Source organism: Siphateles boraxobius, unplaced genomic scaffold, assembly GCF_051911475.1.
Source record: "Siphateles boraxobius isolate OS27281-9 unplaced genomic scaffold, OSU_SipBor_1 24, whole genome shotgun sequence".
NCBI lineage: Eukaryota > Metazoa > Chordata > Actinopteri > Cypriniformes > Leuciscidae > Siphateles > Siphateles boraxobius.
Window position 1 is genome coordinate 6,572,864 of NW_027508855.1, and position 16,377 is coordinate 6,589,240.

Consider the following 16,377-nt stretch of genomic DNA (forward strand, 5'->3'; position numbering starts at 1 on the left):
TGTGAGAAATACAATGTGTGGCGGGAGAGCGTGACAAAAGACCGAAATGAGTGACTGTCACGCTCAATTCGTGACACTTGACAGCCCTGCGATTTTAAGGAAGTGGGGGCGGTGGTGGAAGTGACGTATATGTCGTAAAGCAGTCGAGTTTTGTAGTTCTCTTTGTTCGGCGGTTACTACCCGAAACCCAAAGTTTAAAAGTACGATTAAAAACGCTACAGACCCCGTCAGGCTATGGCAGACGTGTCATTCAACCTATTGTAAGTCGATGTACCATCAGACTTGGAAATATATTATGAAGGTTGAAAAGTTACCTGGTGTTACTTTAACTGTCTCTGTGTGTTCACACCGGACGCGAACACCGCGTCAAATTCGCGTCTACCGCGTCTAGTAAATGGAGCCAGCCTAGGCTACTATGAAAGTGATTAAACTGTCCTGTGTTTTTTTCCCCTCACACAACACAGACACGAACTAAGGTTCTTGAACTAAAGTATGTTGGTTCTCTTTACATTAGAATAATAATGATGTTTCATATAATCTAGATTAGATATGGAATAAATAGCGTACAGAATGAATGTCTCATATATTAAAATCATGTTTTTATGTGGTAAAATATTTACTTCACCACGTGACAGCAGCAAGCTGGCTCCTGATTGGTTTGCGCGGCGCGAATTTGCCGCAGAAGTTCAGATTTTTCAACTTGGGCGGCAGACGCGAATTCGCGTCAAACGCGTGAATGCACAAAAAGCACTAAATAAATCATTCGCACGGAACGCGCCAGATGCTCAATTCGCGCTATTCGCGCCATTCGCGTGAACTTGACGCGCGAATGAGGCGAATTCCCGTCTACCGCGCCGCGCTCTACTCGTTCGCGCCGCAGGAATTTTTTACGCACGTAACGCGTCTTTGTATTGACTTAACCTTGAAATCACTTGCGATAGACGCTCTATTCGCGTCCGGTGTGAACGCACCATTACACCGTGTCCTAACTACTCGCGACGCGATAAAATTCCAGCGACAGCAAGTGTGTCTGTCCACACTAGACAAAAACTCTGATTAACATGGAAAAGATTATCGCATGTCGCGGCGTCGGGTCGCGTGTAGTTAGGACACGGTGTTAGGGGCCGTTCACACAAAACGTGTTTTTGCGTTCCACTGTGCTTCTTTTCCATTGATTTTTAATGTAAAAGCAATAGACGGACAACGTGTTTAACTGTTGTGTTTGCGTCTTTTGCAGCATCGTGCGTGGTAAGGCATTATAAAAATGCCAGAGGTTCCTCAAATCTGGTCCTTGAGGGCCACTACCCTGAAGAGTTTAGTTCCAAAACTAATCAAACACACCTGAAAAAGCTAGTCAACAGAGTTACTAGAAAATTGCAGGTAAGTGACTTTGATCATGGTTTGAGCTAAACTACAGGACAGTGGCCCTCCATGCTGGATTTCAGGAACCCTGACCACTGGTCGCATTCAAAACGTTCGCGTTCAAAAAGACCACAAAATGCGTTCTGTGTGAACCGGTGTTCTGACGATTTGAACTCTCCGCTCACGGTGCTCAGCGAAAATTGCTACCTATCAGACTACCAGCGTTATATTTATGTGGTGTGACATGGTTTGAGGCTTTTTTTAACATCCATACCTACAGTACCACAAACCCTAAACCTACGCTTAAAACAATACAAATATAGTGTTGGTGGCACGATCTTATAGGTAGCATTATTCGTCAAGACACTGGGCCTTACCCCCCATAGATCTGGAAGCGAAATCATTTTTGAACCGATTGATGGCTTGGCTTTGCCCACCATTATGCCTCTCGTCTCCATTTCATTGTTTTCCTATTCTCAAATCCATGCAGCTTTATCTTGATCAGCGTGTCAGGTGACCCACAACATTTCCATGCGCAGTACTGTATTCTCAAATCTGCTATCAGCTCTAGGGGTGTCTAATGTCCTGGATTATTTTCCAACAGCCACAGATTTGGCAGCAAAGATGCATGTGACTCACTTGTCATTCCACGGCCCATGATGCTCTGTTTGGGGTTACGCTGTGTACCATTTAAGTGAGGGGAGTTTGTTACAAACCTACTAGAGGATGGTGAAAAAACATCCTTTAAGAATATTAGAATATTGAAAGAGCACCTGTTTTGAAGATGGATCGAAGAGATCTTACAATCCTTATAACCTTATGATATCCCTGTATCAAATCTTGACGATTATTTATAAGAAAATTGGCACATAAGTTTCATTAACAATGCAAATGGTCATTTATAATTCATGGGCAGTCGTCATTAAGTATTAACAGGAGTCATTTGAGATTTTGTTTATTTGTTCATTTAGGTAGTCATTGTTAACTGAAAATACAGCTCATTTTAAATTCTTTCAGTAAGAAATCAAGAATAGCGATAGCATTAGGACTCATAATAGTATTAATGAATAATTTAATTCATTAAATTATTAATTGAATCATAAATTAAACTTTACTGTAAAAACCTTATAAATTCTTTACTGTGTTTATCCAATTGACTTGTCCAATGTATTGGAATTGATCAAACTAAATAAAGTTATCTCAACTTTTGGAAGTAAGTAAAACTCAAAAAGCACAAAATATGAGTTTAGATTTTTCACAGTGTATTTTTGCATTTATTGTGAACCTTCCTTGCGGCCACTACACAGAAACCGCTTTTATATGCTGGATATCTGATCTGTGTGAATGTAGCTCTGATACCGGATGTTATAGTAGTAGACCTCTTGTATATAATTAACTCAAAACAATTAATGGTTAGAACTTGCTGTTGACACAATGCCTCATCATTTACACATAAGACACAAATTTAACCAAAGTTATACATGATTGAACTATAGTTTAGTATATGAATCTCTTGTACTGAAATGGAACCAGGAAAAAAAGTTACCTCTTTTTTACTAAGGTCCAAAAATGAGTTATTGAACTTTTTTCTAATTAACATGAAGAATGATAAATTTGTTGTAAAGAAGAATAATTTAATCAGAACTTCACATTATTTACAATTTGTTATAATTTTCTTATTTTAATTCTAGAAATAATTATCATGAAACTCTGGTATACTGGCTTACTTCATTTAGCCAACCTGCTTGTGTTTAGGTATCATGAGAGACACCTTGATTATTCTCTGATTATTTGAATCTTGAATCTGTCCTGTATACTGGCGTTTTGTTTGCCGGCTTTAGATCTTGACTACCATTTTCTGTAGTCAAGGAGACATTTGATTCCTTTTTTAGGAGCGGAGAGCCTGTTAACAGAGACCCACTTGACAGTCAGGTGTGTCTTGAGCTCTAGATGCCTCGCAAGACTGAATAACAGGACTCAAACTCAAACCGGCAAGATGCCTCGCAGAAAAAATGATATTGCGATAACCGTGGATGATGGTAAGTAGCTGTGATAATCAGAAGAGGATAATTCTAATGCACGTTGATTCAATTTGATTCAGTGTATACTAGGAGACTGTTCGTTTCAAATGCATCCATCTATATATGAATAGGTTAGGTAAATATTTGCAACTTTTATTTACTGTTCTGATATAGTTTTTATATTCTGATATAGTGCAGTCGATGATTTTACAACTGGCAGGCATGTGTTGTGCTGTTGTTTTTCCTGCTGTTATATGTTTGTGAGTGAGTTTTTGAATGATGATCCTTATTTAGCAGGTTTACCTAATTTATGTTAATTGTTTTAATGATTAACACAATATATCATGTATACCATGAAGTGCACTCATCTGACAGGATGTTATATAGTTGTGTTATTGAGTTATAGTGACAGATTTTTTAAAATGAAAGAAATTATTTTGATATTAATACAGTGTATGTATGTGTGTGTGTGTGTGTGTGTGTTACAGTTGGGATGGAAATTGATGCAGAATATGATAGTGGAAGTGACGGTAAGTTTTGAAGATGGTTGAATTTTTTTTGTTCATTTTTTTATTATTAGCATAATTATTGTTTATCATTATTATTTATTATAATATTACTTCTGATAATATTCAAGAATATTATTGTATTATTTTTAATAACTATTTTGAATGTGCGTGTTATGCAGTGATCTTACAAAATGTATTTTGTCAAAAAAACGTATTTAATTAAAATATAAAATGAATGTATAATATACACACACACACACACACACACACACACACACACACACACACACACACACACACACACACACACACACACACACACACACACACACACACACACACACACACACACACACACACACACACACTTTCTATATATTTTCAGTGGATTCAAAAAGAAGAGCAAAAGGCAGGAATAAACCGAAGCCTGCTGCTCGAGGAAGGAAAGCCAAGCCCGCCGATAGCGTGGAGGAGAGCGACGAAGAGGAGGAGACTCCACGGAAGAGGAAAGGCAGAAAGAAGAAGGAATTAAGTGAAGACGAGAGCGAGGAAGAGCAGAAAGGAAGAAGAAAGAAAGCAGCAGGTGCGAAGAAGAGGGCTGCCAAGAAAGATGACTCAGAAGAGGAGAGCGAAGAGGAGAAAGGAGATAAAAGAAAAGGAAGGAAAAAAGGCACAACTAAGAAGGACAAAGAGGTGGAGAATATCAAGGAGAAGAAGGGGAATGGCAAAGCAGCAGGAAAAGGAGGGAAGGATAAACATGATGATAAGGATAAGAAAAAGAACAAAGGCAAAAACAGCAGGTGCAGTATTCTCTAGCCTCCCTCTCCACGCCACACACACACACGGTGCCGTTCACTCCTCATTACCTCCACAGCCATACACATCTATTGCCATAAAATAACTTTTGAATGTTCTCAACTCAACTATTCATATTACAAAATTTGTGGTAAAATGCAGCCAAGGAACTAGAACCTCAGAACAACCACAAAAGTGTTGTCATCATAAAATTGTATTGTATTGTATTGTATTGCTATAAATAAAAAAAATATTATTTATTTATTTATTTAAAGATTCAATCATTCACTAAACCTATATATAGGGTCAATTCAGGGTGATTGGGAAACTTTTGCCATTGAAATGACTTGGAAAAAGTGTCCCAATCATCCTGAATTCACTCCTATAGGTGTGTGTGTGTGTGTGTGTGTGTGTGTGTGTGTGTGTGTGTGTGTGTGTGTGTGTGTGTGTGTGTGTGTGTGTGTGTGTGTGTGTGTGTGTGTGTGTGTGTGACAGATTCACTGGATGATTGAAAAAGTATTATAGAGCCATACAATCTTTATTTTTTTCAGCCACCATTTTAAAGTATTTTGTTGTTATTGGCTATACATTTTTTGGTTTCAGTTGGACATTTCATTCTTTTTTTTTCCTTTTGCCTTCCAACTGATGATCTGGAAGTGCTTTTCATGTCCATCCTGCTCACTAGAACTTTTGACTTGACTTGACCAAAACAACAATTTGTGGAATATAGCCTACTGTTAAACTGGACTTAAAGGACTGACTGCTGACTCTTGGGTCTCGGCTTTGTTCTGCAGCAGTTCATCATCAGACGACAATTCAGAAGACGAGTCTCTGTCTGAGGGAGAGATGGCTCGACTAAAAGAGGAAGTGGAGGAGAAGAAAAAGCTGATAGCGACACTTCGGAACAAACCCTGGCGCATGAAGAGGAGACTCAAATGCCTGAAGTAAAACGGATTTCCTCCTACTCATTGTTTGAGCTCTTGTTTCAGTAACCTTTTACTCAAATGAAGTTAATTTATTTTGTCTGAGTTTTATGTTTGTTTATGTGCTTCATTAAAGCTTACAAGTTGATGTGCTTCTGCTTGCTTGCATCTTCACATCTCTTAATGCACTTTAAGGAGCTCTAATTGGCTACATATTCTTACTGGCTTTTGTAAATTCTTTTTAGGAAGCATGGACGTAGTTTGAATTATGATCAGTATGACATGGCGCTTTTGAAGTATAAAAAAAGTTTCGGTAAAGAATTACCGTCATCCAAAATGCGCTCGGTTGTACTTCGAGATAAAACACTTGACAGAGACTACTACGCCAGTGCATTTGTTACCTAGTGGCCTCCGTCTGAACCTTTACCTCAGACTGCCCAGTGGAAATGACCAGTGTTGGTGACAAATGAGAGTTTGGACAAGTGCCCTCAGAAGTTAGACTGACACACTGCCCAAGCAAGCATCAGTAACATGGGCCCTGAAGCGGTAGGGAAAGAAACAGTGCCACATAGGGGACACTCACTTGGCAAAGCTTCTACATGGGTAACTTCTTGTAGGTGATAGGAATGCTACAGTTTCATGAGCTTGATGCTGTTTTATGCATGCTGATGTTTCTTGAGGGCAGTCTTTGCATGCATGTTTGGGTACAATTCTCTTGAGATCTCATGTACAAAGTGCCATATGGTCATATGGTCATGCCCAAACAATACACGGATGTCGATGTGGTCCACCACAAGTTATAATGAGGTACTTTGTACGTTTTTGGATAATAGACTGAAGTTTAATTGCTGTAGTTGCCAAACAATTTTCTCTGTAGATGGATTTAATGTTGAGTCCCTTTCAATGTAATGTTAGTGTTAATATTATATGGATGTTATTTGAAAGACTGTTATAGTTTTTATTATTATTATTATTATTATTATTATTATTATTATTATTATTATTATTATGTATATATATATATATATATATATATATATATATATATATATATATATATATATTTTTTAAATACATTTTTATTAGTTTTATTTCAGTTTTAGTTATTTTAGTACATCAAGTTAAACTAAATAAAATGAGAAATGTGTCATTGTCAACTAGCGAAAATAAATGTTTTTTTAATTTAAATATTGCATTTCAAGTAATATATATTTTTTTTTTGTGGTTTGAGTTTTAGTTCAGTTAACTACACTTACACTGGTCCCCATACTATTACCATGTGAAAACATTAAAGGGTTGGTTCACCCAAAAATGAAAGTTTTTTCATCATTTACTCACCCTCATGTCATTTCAAATCAAACCTGTATGATTTCTTTTCTTCTTTTGCCTATACAATGAAAGTCAAAGGGGTCTAAAACAACACTGGACCCCACTGACTTTCATTTTATGGACAACCCCCCGATCTGGACCATTCATTATTCATTGATTTAATTTAATTTAATTAATTGGCTTTAGGCTCAGGTTACAGGGTGTGAAGGTTGTGAGTGAAACATGATATTTTTTCCTAGTATTGTCTCTGGTGACTACACAATGCTGAATGTGCAGGCTGCGTAATACACTTAGTTGCAGCCAGTAAGTAAATGGACTGGTCCGTCTACACATGTATAGCAGCATGCAAAGATTACAACCCCAACAGCAGGGAGAAATACTCATGCCCTGTTGAAATCTGAAACAAAAACAGAAAGTTTGTTTAGATATTGTGTCATACATTTTATTTCCATGCTAATACAAGTTTCTACTTACATCACCTGTTAGAGAAGCCCAGGGGTTTGTAGAAAAGTTTGAAGGGGCTTTGGGCAAAGGAAAAGGGAGGAGACTCTATGCATTCAAAGTCATGATGACTAAGGTACAGCATTAAATATTCCGTATTGACATGTTACATTTTAAATGAAATCACTAAATATTTTTTGTTTGTTTGTTTCTCAGAAAATAATCAAATTCAATAGAGACTTTGAAAACTTCAAGACAGCCTGCATTCCCTGGGAGAGTCGGATAAAAGAAGTGGAAAGTCTGTTAATCTCTGTTTCTTTTTATTTTTTATCGGAATCTGTATTTTCAGAGTTCAGTGTGTTTCTTATTCTCTTCTCATCTGTTTTATTCTCATAGGTCACTTTGGGTCATCTGTTGCCTCTTACTTCATTTTCCTGCGCTGGATGTATGGATTAAACCTTGTTCTCTTCGGCTTTGTGTTTGGACTTGTTGTTATGCCAGAGGTGAGATGTGACGCTAATGTCTTTGGTTAAACACCTTTTAGGCAATGTCCACTACAATGTACACAATTTTATTAAAATTTCTATTTTCATATATTTTAAAGAGTTATTCTTCCTGTGATGGCAGGTGAGTTTTCAGCAGCCATTCCTCCTGTCTTAAGTGACACACAATCCTTCAGAAATCATTCTTATATGATGGTTTGCCTCTCAAGAAACATTTCCTATTATTATCAATGTTGTGCTGTTTGATATTTTTGTGGAAACCGTAATTGGTCAGACTGGTAACCCAAAGGTTGCGGGTTTGATTCTCAATACTGGCAGGAAATGAATGAGATGCGCTTGAGCAAGGCACCAAACCCCCAGTCGTTCCCCGGGGGCGACACAGCAATGTCTGCCCTCTGCTCCGGTTGTGTGTGTCCACGGTTTGCAATGTGTGTGTGTTCACTACTCACTGCTCCTAATGTGTGCACTATCTTGGATAGGTTAAATGCAGAGGACAAATTCCAAGTATGGGTTATCATACTTGGCCTTTATGTCATAAAAGAGAAAAGTTAAATAAAACGTACTCTAATATGGTCTGTGTCTTTCTCTTTGTAGGTACTGATGGGCATGCCTTACGGTTCCCTTCCAAGAAAAACTGTCCCCAGAGAGGAAGAGGATACTGCCATGGACTTCTCTGTCCTGTTTGAGTTTGGGGTAAGGATTTTGCACTATTGGATTCTGTGTAAAAGAGGTTGTAAGATTGCTATTGTCTTATTTGGATTATACCTTTTGCATTTTTTCACAGGGTTATTGCAAGTACTCCGTTCTGTTTTATGGTTTCTACAATAATCAACGAAGTATCGGATTCCTCCAGTTCCGGTTACCTCTGTCATATCTTTTGGTTGGTGTTGGGATATTTGGCTACAGTCTAATGGTGGTTATCAGAACGTGAGTCTATTAACTACATCTGCAGCATTGACAGTGTCACTCTGTATAGGGTTTTGCTGACTGGCAATGCTCTTTTTGCTGATAATGTGGAGCCTCTTTCTTTCTTTTTTTAACGGCCTTCCTTCTTCTAGAATGGCAAGAAATGCCAATGAAGGAGGAGATGGAGCAGAGGATAGTGCCTTCACCTTTTGCTGGAAGCTGTTTACTAGCTGGGATTACCTTATAGGAAACCCAGAGACAGCTGACAACAAGTTCGCGTCCACCACCACAAGCTTCAAGGTTAATAACAGCAATATCAAAGAATGGTGCACTGTACTGTGAAAACTTCTGCATAGCTAGACTGATCAAATCAAACATTAACTAACTTATTCCCTCAGGAATCGATAGTGGATGAGCAGGAAAACCTAAAGGATGAGAACATTCACCTGCGCCGCTTTCTACGTGTCCTAGCCAACTTTCTCATCCTGTGCTGCTTGGGTGGGAGCGGATACCTCATCTACACTGTGGTAAAAAGATCTCAAGAATTTGCCAAAAAGGACAGGAAAGAACTGACATGGCTTCAAAAAAATGAGGTACCCCTTTTCTTTTACCTTTCAATTTATTAATGTGATGCCACGTGAAAAACAAAAAAGGAAATTGTGAAACTCTGTTTTTTCTTCGGTCAGGTTGAAATTGTGATGTCCCTGTTGGGCTTGGTGTGTCCACCTCTGTTTGAGGTTATAGGGGAGCTGGAAGACTATCACCCTCGAATCGCCCTAAAATGGCAGCTGGCCAGAATCTTTGCCCTCTTTCTGGGCAACCTGTACACTTTTCTGTTTGCTCTGTTTGATGAAGTCAATGCAAAGGTATGACCATAGATGGTCTAGTAACCATAAACATAATGATAAGGGGATATTGCTCTGCTTAAAAGTCCTTACACATATACCTGTTACATTTTATGTGAATCATTCCTTTGGTATTGTATGTTCACAGCTTGAAAACGAGAAAGAGATAAAAAATGAAACCATCTGGGCTCTTAAAGAATACTATGACAACTACACTTTACAGTACAATGTCACAGAAAACATTCCCCCTCCAATCACTTCCCCAGCTGATGTCATCAGGGGGCCATGCTGGGAGACAGAAGTTGGCATTGTAGGTACCGTCAGCACCAATATCACCATCAGCAAACTTGTCATTAACAGTCAGTGCTTAACCCTGCACAGTGTTGCCTACTATTTTCAATGGAAAGTAGCCTGCTCAAAAAGTTACTACATGTTGCTGGATGACATAATGTGCCAAATGTCAGCACTTAAAATCCGTTTTTTTTTTCCTAATCTGTGCTTTCATACTGTATTTTAATATAACATAATAGCCGAATGTCCGATAAAGCTGTTCTCGTACATATTTTCTGTCAGATTATGGAACAAGTATGACACAGTGACATGTTAACCAGCAGTCTAAAATATCACTATATTTGTCGATAGCGACACAGTTGCTAAGTTGGCATCACTGACCCTGTAGAGCTTGACAAAGTATTAGTCACAAAAATCTAATTTTTTGAAATGGAACAGTTTAACCCTAAAATGTAAAAGTAAATCTAAAAAAAGTTTGCATTTATCACGTTTGATACATCAGGCTTTTACAGCTCATAGAGTGTGATATAGTTACAACAGGGGTGGCGAACCCCAGAGTTCAGCTCCAAACCCAATCAAACACACCTGACCCAGATCATCAAGGCCCACGTCTGAAAGCTTAAAAATTCTGTCTTTGGAGGATGCATTCCAAGGGAGAAAGGCATAAAGGAACGCTAGCTAACAATGTTAGCTTCACTTCCTGTCTCCTGACATACTGTTCGATTTTTGCAGGCAGCATAGTTGTATCTTTCGCTGCCTTTAATATCCCACAATCCTGTGCTTTTCATTCTGTGACAGTTGAGCTAAGAAATAAAGATGCCGTGTGAAAGTTGCGGTTGCTGGTCAGTTTATGTGTAAATCTACGTTTTTGGCCAACGTTTGGCCACTTCTGATGTCATTTCTAATGAGAAATTAATATTGATAGAAAATATTCACTTAGTTTTCACCAATGCTCCCTGTATTATGCCTTCATTAAACCATTAAACCGTTACGCTGCCTCAGAAGTCTGTCTGAAATTAGATCTGTGAGGTACTTTTGTGCACAAGTGCAACGAGAACTTAAGTTGCTTCAGTCTAGTAAATGTTCATCTTGAGATATTACTGACAATACAAAAGTTATACATTTACTTCATAAAAATAATTTTAGAATTATACTAAAAGGCCTTTTACTTGCTAATAAAGTATGATCTATCAATCAGAGTGCCGAAGGCATGCAGTAGATTGTGTGCAACAGGTTTTTAAACAATGTTTTTTTCATGCTGATAATTCAAAGGCCTTAGAAATTCATGTATCAAACATAATGCAGTAGGCATGGTTAAAATGTACTGTTTTATTTCCTCACAGGAGTTTGTGAAGCTCACCGTGTCTGACATCCAGGTGACATATCTGACCATTCTGATAGGGGACTTCCTACGAGCTGTGATTGTGAGATTCCTCAACTATTGCTGGTGTTGGGATCTTGAAGCTGGGTTTGTAAGTCCAACCTCACACCCTGCTGTTATTCAAGTTACTCACGTAACACTGTGTAAACAAGCTGTAACAGTATCAGTTGGATGACCTCTGTTGGATGAACATTTTAGTTGTTAAGTTTAGTTCTTATCAATTTAGCGTTGATGGGACTTTCCCATAAAGAAGAGGGCAGATTTTAGAAACCTGACTGACTGTGATTATGTCAGGTGAAGTATATTCTCATCGATAGTTTTTTGTGCTCAGAAATGACTGCTCTATATGGCTTTGCCCTGTCGCCCTCATTTTCCTGTCACTCGATATAGGTAACATACTACTCATTCATCCGAGGTCAACTGAACAGCATGAGAAGGTGGCAGGATAGGTGATAGGGCTGCTTTACAACCAGAGTCACAGAGAGACACACTACACCATTCAGGGCACTTAATTACACAGAGAGAGAGAGAGAGAGAGAGAGAGAGAGAGAGAGAGAGAGAGAGAGAGATAGAGAGAGAGAGAGGTATCTTTTACTGTGACATCTCTTTCTGTGTTGTCATGCATACAAATATTTATGCATGTGTGTGTGTTTGTGTTTCTGCAGCCATCTTATGGAGAGTTTGACATCAGTGGTAATGTACTTGGGCTCATCTTCAACCAGGGAATGATATGGTAAGTAGATCATGCGAGTAAAAACACAGCATCTCAGCGATGGACAGTGTGATGACTTCACATAATCTGTGTGTTTCAGGATGGGCGCATTTTACGCCCCTGGGCTGGTGGGAGTAAACGTGTTGCGTCTGCTGAGCTCCATGTATTACCAGTGCTGGGCAGTGATGGCCTGTAACGTTCCCCATGAGAGAGTGTTCAAAGCCTCACGGTCTAATAACTTCTACATGGGATTGCTCCTCCTTGTCCTCTTCCTCAGTCTCATGCCTGTGATCTACACCATTATGACCCTGCCACCGTCTTTTGACTGTGGACCCTTCAGGTAGCTTTTAAACCTTATCAAGATTTATGTACTAATCCTTGAAAAGGCTCACTGTGGTCAAAAATGGGAAAAAGGGGAAAAGTACAGAATGCCTGAACAAATTATTCCTGTAGGAATAGATTTGTTATCCCTATTCATGTATCAATTATGGAATCCCATTTACCCACATAAGAAAAATAAATCATGCTTTGGTAAATCATGATTATGACATGAAAAGTCAAAATTATGACATGCTAAGTAATTATAAGATAAAGTCGAAATTACAGTTGTAACTGCAATTATTCAACCCCCATTGCAAATCAGGTTTATTGGCAAAATGTACAGACTTTCAGCTGTTTGCCTTGAAAAAATCAAACAAAAGTAATTGAAATAGCTCAACGTAACAAATGTTTCAAGTGGTTTCCCCAAATTAATCTGAAAATGCAACATTTAATGACTTCTGAAATCTAAAAATTATTCAACCCCTTCATTACAAGCACCTTTAGTAATTAGTAGAACACCCTTTTGCTGATATGACCTGCTACAAACAAGATGTATAACCAGACACCAGCTTCTGGCAGAGTTTCTGAGGAATCTTAGCCTATTCCTCATGAGCGATGGCCTCCAGTTCAGTAAATTTCCTTGGGTGTGTGTGCTGCAACCGCCTTCTTCAAATCCCACCAGAGATTTTCTATGAGGTTCAAGTCAGGTGACTGTGATGACCACTGTAGAATCTTCCCGGACTTCTTATGCACCCAAGCCTTGGTGGAATTTTAGGTATGCTTGGGATCTTTGTCCTGTTGGAAGGTCCAATGACACCCAAGATTCAGCTTCTTCCCTGACAGCATGACGTTTAGGATTTTCTGATACTTTAATGAATTCAACTTGCCTTCCACACGCTGCATGTTTCCAGTGCCAGAGGATGCAAAGCAGCCCCCCCACCACCATGCTTAACTGTAGGCAGAGTGTTCTTTTCAGCATATGCTTCATTCTGCTTCCTCCCGAAAAATTCCAGTTTTGTTTCATCGCTCCACAGAACAGAATCACAAAAATTCTGTGGCTTATTTATATGATTTTGAGCAATTTTCTTGTGCTTTTGAATCAGTAGCGGTGTATGTCATGGAGTTCTGGCATTGAAACTGCATGCGTGTAGTACACGCCTTACTGTGAAAGCTGAAACCTCAGTGTCTATTGCCACCAAGTCTTGCTGCAGGTCTTTTGCAGTCACTCAAGGGTTTTTCTGAATCTGTCTTCTCAGAAATCTGGTTGCAGCCGTTGATAGATTCCTTTTTCTGCCCCTTCCAGATAGTCTAACCACTGTCTTTAACTTTCAACTTGCGAACTATGCTTCCAGCGGTGTCTCTTGGAACATTTAGTGCCTTTGCTATCTTTTTGTATCATGTTCCTTGTTTGTGAAGGGCAATGATATCTTCACTTAACTTTTTGGACCATTCTTTTGACTTATTTCTAACATGCAGTTAAACGTGACACTCAACAAACCTAGCCAGTTCAGATATTTCATGTGTTCTAGCTCAAGCACGCCTGGTGCAACTACTGAAGCCCTTCATTAGTTGCATCAGGTGCGCTTGAGACAACACCTGTTTTGCAGATTTGTGCTGCTGTGAGGGATTCTATTCAGGGGTTTGAATAATTTTGAGACTGCAAAAGTCATTAAAAGTTGCAATTTCAGATGAATTTGGGGACACCACTTAAAACATTTGTTGTGCTGAGCTATTTCAATTACTTTTTTTTATTTGTTCATTTCAAACAGCTGAAAGTCAATTATGCCAATAAACCTGATTTGCAAGGTTTTGCATAATTTGAATAATTTTGATTACAGCTAATGGCCTATATATTATGTATGTACATAGTACAGTATGTAATCATTTTGACTTTTTTATATAATAATTTTGGCTTTTTATTTATTTAGAGCACAGAATGTACAAAATTATAACAATTCATCTCATAATTACTGTCTTTTTAATCTCAATTATGCATGATATTTTTCTTATTTTGGGGGAAATGAGCTTCCATGATTAAAAGCAAATTAAAACAGGAGATCTTATAAAATACTTAGCTGGTTGCAACTTACTTAGCTTAGAGGTTACAAACAGTGATTAAATAAACATAAAATGTGTATTATTTGCAGGATATTTTGAACAAGTATGTCTTAAAATGTTACAAAAACATCTCGCTACAGTATAATAACAAGTATAAAAACAAGCTTGTTTCATGCTGGTCCATCAATATGGAATAAAAAAATATATTTTAAATTGTCATACATTTTTAGACCAGCAAAAAAGGGCCTAGACCGTGAACTCATATTTAAATTTTTCTGTTGGATCATAAATGTCCTGAGCAATATAAGATCCACGTCTCTCCACAGTGGAAAAGATAAGATGTTTGATGTGATCTCGGAGACGATAGAGAAGGACTTGCCATCATTTATGGCAGATATCTTCAGTTATGCATCCAACCCAGGCCTCATAATTTCTGCAGTCCTGCTCATGGTGTGAGTAGTCACCTAATGTGAAGTATAAAGGTAAATGTTATATGATTTACTTGCATTTAATAAAACTATATGACTGTCTTGTCTCTGACAGATTGGCTATTTATTACCTGAATGCTGTGTCCAAAGCATATCAGAACGCTAACATGGAATTAAAACGCAAAATGCAAATGGTTGGTAAACGTTTATTGTAAATGATGATAAAGTTGTCTGACATCAACAGTGTCAGCTTTTGGTTTATATTTTCTGCTCCATCATTTAGCAAAGAGATGAGGAGAAAAACAAGAGGAACAACAAGGACAGCACTAACCAGGTGATGAAAGACCTGGAGGATCTTATGCCCAACAAGTCCCTGATTCCCCCTCCATCTGCAGTAGAGGCTGGTCAGTGGGCTAAACAACTCGTTGAACTAGTCATGACATGTTTCTTTTGCCCTCTTTCCCCTACTGGTGTTCACATTGTAGGAGATACGTACTCCCAAACTCATGTGATCTTCAAAACTGAGAGTGGAACAGTCTTCATTCACAATAGAGTGTCTGTGTCTGTGACAAACTTGCCATTTTTATTACAGAGAAACCAACTGACCTGCTTAGCAAGTCACCAAAAGTGACAGGCAAACCAGGTGCTGCAGCCACCGGGAAAGGGGTGCATGTTCAGAGGGATGTGTCTTTGGCTGCGGCTAATCCTCGGGCACCAGTGACTCGCCCTCCAGGTCCCAGGCCACCCGGGCCTCTCCCAGGTAATGGCCGTGGACCTCCACCAGGTCAAGGGATGGGAAGAGGGAGAGGTAGACCACCACCCCGAAGATAAGGCTTTAAGAATGTATATAGACACACACTCCACAGTCATACTATATATGGATCCAAATCGAAGTGGAATACTACAGTGAGGAGGTGCTGTTGTTGTAAATATTTTTTTGTGTAAAATGTATCTGTATGTTATTTAAAAAAGTGTAATAAAAGGTTTATGGATATACATGTCTGTGGTGGTTTATTCATCAAATCATTTCCATTATTATTGCAAACAGATCAGGATTATTAGAAATAAACATGTTTTCATGATTTGGATTCCCTTCTTTTTGTGCCTTTATGCTTGGATAGTGGTCAAAATTGCTTAAAATAATTAGCAAAAGATAAATAAATAAAATATTAAAAAATTATATTTTTAATATTATGTTAAAATATATTAAATATTTTGTATGTATCAAGAGGAAACCTGAAAACATAAATTTTAACTTTAATTTTAACCTTTTAAATGCACTTTCAGTGTCACAGAACAATAAATGCAACGTTGTTAATATAAGATAGATAATCTAATTTGAGATTTGTTTTCCTAAGTTTATTATTATTATTATTAAATATGTTTTACTAAGTTAAATCAAATTATATGTGCTGTGATTAGTATTGGGAATGTAGTATGTTCAATAGCTTACCCAGAATCCAGTCATTATTTCCTTGTTTCATAATGTGTTTCCCTTATACCACATAATTAAATAATTAAGTAGAACAGAAGGCTACTTTTATTACAGGAG

The 16,377-nt window shown here is 38.1% G+C and overlaps 1 protein-coding gene across 2 annotated transcripts; it reads left to right on the forward strand.

Annotated features, from left to right (window-relative positions):
• Positions 1-3,260: 3,260 nt before the first annotated feature.
• On the forward strand, positions 3,261-15,819 carry tmc2b (transmembrane channel-like 2b). 2 transcript variants are annotated; one of them, XM_077241030.1, is made up of 20 exons: positions 3,261-3,401; positions 3,872-3,913; positions 4,278-4,692; positions 5,482-5,631; positions 7,426-7,516; positions 7,597-7,678; positions 7,777-7,883; positions 8,478-8,576; positions 8,668-8,810; positions 8,942-9,089; positions 9,188-9,382; positions 9,476-9,655; positions 9,783-9,944; positions 11,269-11,397; positions 11,972-12,039; positions 12,119-12,358; positions 14,724-14,849; positions 14,941-15,019; positions 15,109-15,229; positions 15,418-15,819. In XM_077241030.1, the coding sequence occupies exons 1-20, from the start codon at positions 3,359-3,361 to the stop codon at positions 15,654-15,656; spliced, it is 2,859 nt and encodes a 952-aa protein (XP_077097145.1). In that variant the 5' UTR covers positions 3,261-3,358; the 3' UTR covers positions 15,657-15,819. The 2 variants fall into 2 exon arrangements, with proteins under 2 accessions (XP_077097145.1, XP_077097146.1); XM_077241031.1 differs by lacking the exons at positions 3,261-3,401; positions 3,872-3,913 and having other exon boundaries at positions 4,488-4,528; positions 5,476-5,631.
• The last annotated feature ends 558 nt before the right edge of the window (positions 15,820-16,377 follow it).

Coding starts and splice junctions, on each gene's coding strand:
- tmc2b (XM_077241030.1), top strand. CDS start 3,359: ATGCCTCGCAGAAAAAATGATATTGCGATAACCGTGGATGATG. Junction 8,577..8,667: donor CTGTCCTGTTTGAGTTTGGG/GTAAGGATTTTG, acceptor ATTTTTTCACAG/GGTTATTGCAAGTACTCCGT. Junction 9,945..11,268: donor GGGAGACAGAAGTTGGCATT/GTAGGTACCGTC, acceptor ATTTCCTCACAG/GAGTTTGTGAAGCTCACCGT.